Source organism: Brassica napus, chromosome A2 (assembly GCF_020379485.1).
Source record: "Brassica napus cultivar Da-Ae chromosome A2, Da-Ae, whole genome shotgun sequence".
In the NCBI taxonomy this organism is placed as follows: domain Eukaryota; kingdom Viridiplantae; phylum Streptophyta; class Magnoliopsida; order Brassicales; family Brassicaceae; genus Brassica; species Brassica napus.
In genome coordinates this window covers 15,648,759-15,653,131 of record NC_063435.1, presented here as the reverse complement: position 1 = coordinate 15,653,131, position 4,373 = coordinate 15,648,759, and the positions used below count along the sequence as shown (strand labels likewise).

Sequence of the window (4,373 nt, the reverse complement as noted above, 5' to 3'; positions counted from 1 at the left end):
ATGTGGATTCCCATCACTGATTGTACGCTTGTTACCTATCTCCTTAATGGTCTCAACGAACGCTTCGACAACATCATTAACGTGATTCGACATAGGGATCCATTTCCTTATTTTGCAACTCCGAAGTCAATGCTTCAAATGGAGGAAACACGACCGAAGAGAACTAACAAACATGTCGCGCAACACTCGGATCAGGCTTCATCATCTACGGCTCTAACCAATTTTTCTCAACCAAGCAACAACGCAGGCCGTGGCAATCACCCACGCTCTAATGGCAGAGGTAGCAGGCGTGATGGCAACAGAAACAGAGGATGCAACAACCAGCGATACTATCAGAAATACTACTCGAATCCACCATCGCATGGCTCCTACCCTCAGCGGCAGAATCCTCAACAACAATCATGGGCTCCTTATATGTCATCACCAGCACCTTACCGTCGCCTACGTGGACCTAGGCCACAGATACATCAAGCTCCCATGTTGAAAAATGAGTTCCAGCCCAGAACTGATTTTGCGGCTGCATTCAAAACGATGACTCTTGGAGACCCCATTGCTGCAGATTGGTATATGGATTCCGGAGCCACCAGCCATCTTGCCTCCACGACATGTATCCTAAATTCTAATCACACATCAAATATATAGACCACCAGATTATATAAAGTAAATTTGGAAGAGACAATTTGTTTTGCTGGCCGAATATTATTGATTAACAAAGTCTGTGTACAAATTAAAGTTCATGAAGCCAAATACGTTCTCATCTGAGTAACCGTTGATGAGAACTTAGTCACTTAGAAAGCATCTTTTTTACCAACAAGCCATAACCAACCCAAAGAAATTCCTGTAAGTGCTCCTCCTAATATAAAAGTCACCAGCAGATTCCCCAATGCATTCTTCTCCGGACCCTTCACAAAATATAAGTTAGAATAAAAATGTAGCTAGAGGTTGATTGTTTATAATATGTTTGTGCTCGAAGACTGTCATAGACTGTCATAGTTATAAGAAATAGAAATGTAATAACAAGGAAACGATCAAACCCGTAGGAAGAGTAGATTGATTACCATGTAACCTTTAGGGGCTACAGTGAGAATGCAAACAGTGAGATGGCCAGTACTTAATCCCAAAATAGAAATGAGCATAATCATCCATCCTTTATCACCATATTTTGCGGTGAAGTAAAACGCCGGAACGAGTAAATAACGGGACAAAACCACAATTGTAAGTGCTTTCCTATTTTTAGTCTGCAGCCATTTCACCAGCGGCATGTACCTCCCAACCAAATCCCAAAAGTTGTACACCGCTACTAGGACAAGTGCGTACCAAGTCCCTAACCCGTGTTGTCCTGTGTTCTCGTATAAGAACCCAGGGAAAATGGATAATGTCAAAACATAGATGAGGAATAGATTCACTGCATGGTCTATGTTTTGAAGCAATAGATCTTTTTTACTTAGCCTTTGACTCTTGGAATCATAATTAGTCTACAAAAAAAATTAGGAAATCAAGCAATGTTTCATATTAAAGAATCTTGAAAAAGAACAAAAGAAATATCATTTCATTTTGTTTTGGAAATTATCAAGAAATATTCTTAAATAATCTTGTAAAACAAACTAAGAAAGTAGTGATTCTTGAGGAATCTGAATTTACCATGTCTGATTGATATTGGATACCAGCAGCAGCAAGATCAGCAGAAACAGTTTGGGATCCTTCTGAAGCTGCCTTTTGTCGGTAACATTTGACGATGGGTAGTTTTGGGAACACATAAGCGTATAGCATCACACAGAGGAATTCTATGAATGTTGAAATTACTAAGAATATCACTGCACACGAAGAAAAAAGAAAAGAAAAAGCAAAAGATGAAACCATAAAACACTGAAAATATATGTGTTCTCCCAAAATATGTTAAACGTACTTGCGCCTTTTCGTAGACGGTCGTTTGATTTCTCAAAGGCTGCTTTAGTTATTAGCCTAAGCGCTGAGGTTAGAGCACCAGCTACAGCCAAGCCAGCCATGAATGACTACAATGAAACAAGAAGATGTATATCTAGCAAAAACCGGCTTATTAAATCTAATTTATCTAAACTAGAGACCTTAAAAACGTTAGATATTATTAAACCTGGATGAGTTCAGGGCACATTAGAGATAAATCACCAATCATTCCTCCTTTAACAGTAGCATCCGCGATGCCAAACAAAGATACAACTGCGCATAAACCGATATAAGGTCCGATTCCACCTTGACCTTTTGTTGTCAAGTCCAACTGTTTTTGAGTTTCTTAGAGTCGAGTCCATAAATAAATTCAGGCTCATGAAAAATAATAATGTAGGAGCAAGCCTCGAAATTTAAATTTACCATTATGAGCAAGAACGTGGATATTGTGAATAGAATGTAACCGACTAGTATTCGCTTTCGAGTATTGATTTTCGATTCATGGTATGCGAGAATGACGATTGTTCCAACCGCAAATGGTTGGTATACAAGTGGTAGAACCCTTGAAGGATGATAAACCTATTAGAAACATGTCATCAGACTGGTGAATGATGACCACTAGAAGAATAGTTAATAAGAATGAATATACAAATGAAAGGTAAACAGTAATTAAAAAGTTGTTGATAAGAATAAGATTTCGTTGTGAGAGTGAATATAACAGAAAGTTTAATAAAAAAATTCAGATCAAGTGAAAGTAAATTCATAACAAACAAAATTAGTTACATACTAATCATTAATTTGGAATTCGGTTCTTTAAACTGAATTTAATATAAAATGAATTTAAATTATTTTATTATCAATATTAATTTCTAAATTAAAAGCATAATATTTCAATTATGAATTATTATGAAATTAAATTTCAAAATAATACTTCCTCCGTTTAATGAAGAATGTCATTTTAACTTTTCACACAAATTGAAAATTACTAAAATACGCTTATGATTAAAATGTGTTTATGTTCTTAAAATTACAACTATTTAATCAATAGTATTTCAGATAAATATAATTATTTATATGTCATTGTATTTTGTAATTATTATCAAGATATCTGGATCAAACATTTTAGTATTCGGATTCGGTCACTTCAGATATTCGGATTTTTGGAGCGGATCCGGATCTGCTCGAATCAAATCCGTTATCTCAGATAATAATTCCAGCCATAGTTTTAAATTTTCTCATCATCTATTCTATTAAAATAGGATCATGACCTATTGATAAATGTTAAGTCCAACTATTTATTCTCTTTATCTAAGGAGCCAATTATTGTACTCTTTATATAACCGTACTAGGATAAGACATATGTCTTGTGCAAGGTAAATTTATATGAAAATTATTTAAAAAATATCATATAGAAAATAAAATGTATATTATTGATCGAATTAATATTTTTGGCCCTTAAACAATTTTTTAAAAACTTTTTTTGTTAATTACATAATTTATTTACCAATGAACTGATCCAATTTTTTAAAATATTTTAGGTCAAAAAATTATTTATCGCATAAAAACCTAACGCTTAGGCCGAAGAATCTCATGCCTATTATTTGGTTACAATGAAACTATGACAACTCGGTTTTATACCATGCTTTAGCAATTTAAAATTTAATTATGGTTATGATAAGTTTACGTTCACGTGCCAATGCTATCTATCTTTGATATTTTTCTCTTTTTTTGTGTCATTTTGGTTATAAATATTGATTTTTGAGTTTATTCTCATTTCTTTCTTTTATTTTGGCCTGAGATTTAGAAAATGTTTAAGATTCAAAATTATTAAAGAGATATACTTAGGTTATGATCTGCGTCTTGTGTATAATAAATATTTTATATTTATTACTTATTTTATATTTTTCTGCATATTATGAAATAATAAAATAATAATTATATATTAAATAACTAAGAAATCAGTTACTTTTATGTTATAAATTGGCTTGCACATATAAATCAAATGACCTCTCTCTTTATTCGCAATCATTTTAGGATTAATAAATCAAAAAAATCAATATTATCTATCGTATATGATATATAATTAAATTTGAACGATATGAAATACATATATATTAACATTAACACCTATTAAAATAAAATTATTTATTTGTATGATTTTATTATCATTATATCTTAAAAAATTTAAACATTGGTCATAAAAGTTTATGTAAGACTTTTAACAGTTTTAGAAATTTATACTTGTTTTGAAAAATTTAAAATACAACATATACAAAAAATCTAAATTTTTAATATATGATTAATGTAATTTTGTAATTTATTTTAATAATAAAGAATTAAATAAAAAAAATAAAAACAAATCAAGATTATTAGCAAATATTCATTATTTAAAATCATTAATTACTATATATATATATATATCATAATCACATTAGGTAATTCTGTAAGTT

General features: G+C 31.6%; 2 protein-coding genes across 2 annotated transcripts; one reads left to right on the top strand and one right to left on the bottom strand.

The window, feature by feature from the left end:
- Positions 1-642, top strand: LOC125584322. The gene has a single exon (XM_048752655.1). It carries the CDS (start codon positions 1-3, stop codon positions 640-642), a length of 642 nt encoding a protein of 213 aa, XP_048608612.1.
- Positions 643-683: 41 nt separating this feature from the next.
- Positions 684-3,418, bottom strand: LOC106430065 (equilibrative nucleotide transporter 4-like). Its single transcript, XM_013870841.3, has 6 exons — positions 2,347-3,418; positions 2,111-2,254; positions 1,907-2,012; positions 1,642-1,814; positions 1,059-1,475; positions 684-902 (listed from the first exon to the last, which is right to left on the bottom strand). Exons 1-6 carry the CDS (start codon positions 2,347-2,349, stop codon positions 789-791), a joined length of 957 nt encoding a protein of 318 aa, XP_013726295.2. The 5' UTR covers positions 2,350-3,418; the 3' UTR covers positions 684-788.
- Between the last annotated feature and the right edge of the window lie 955 nt (positions 3,419-4,373).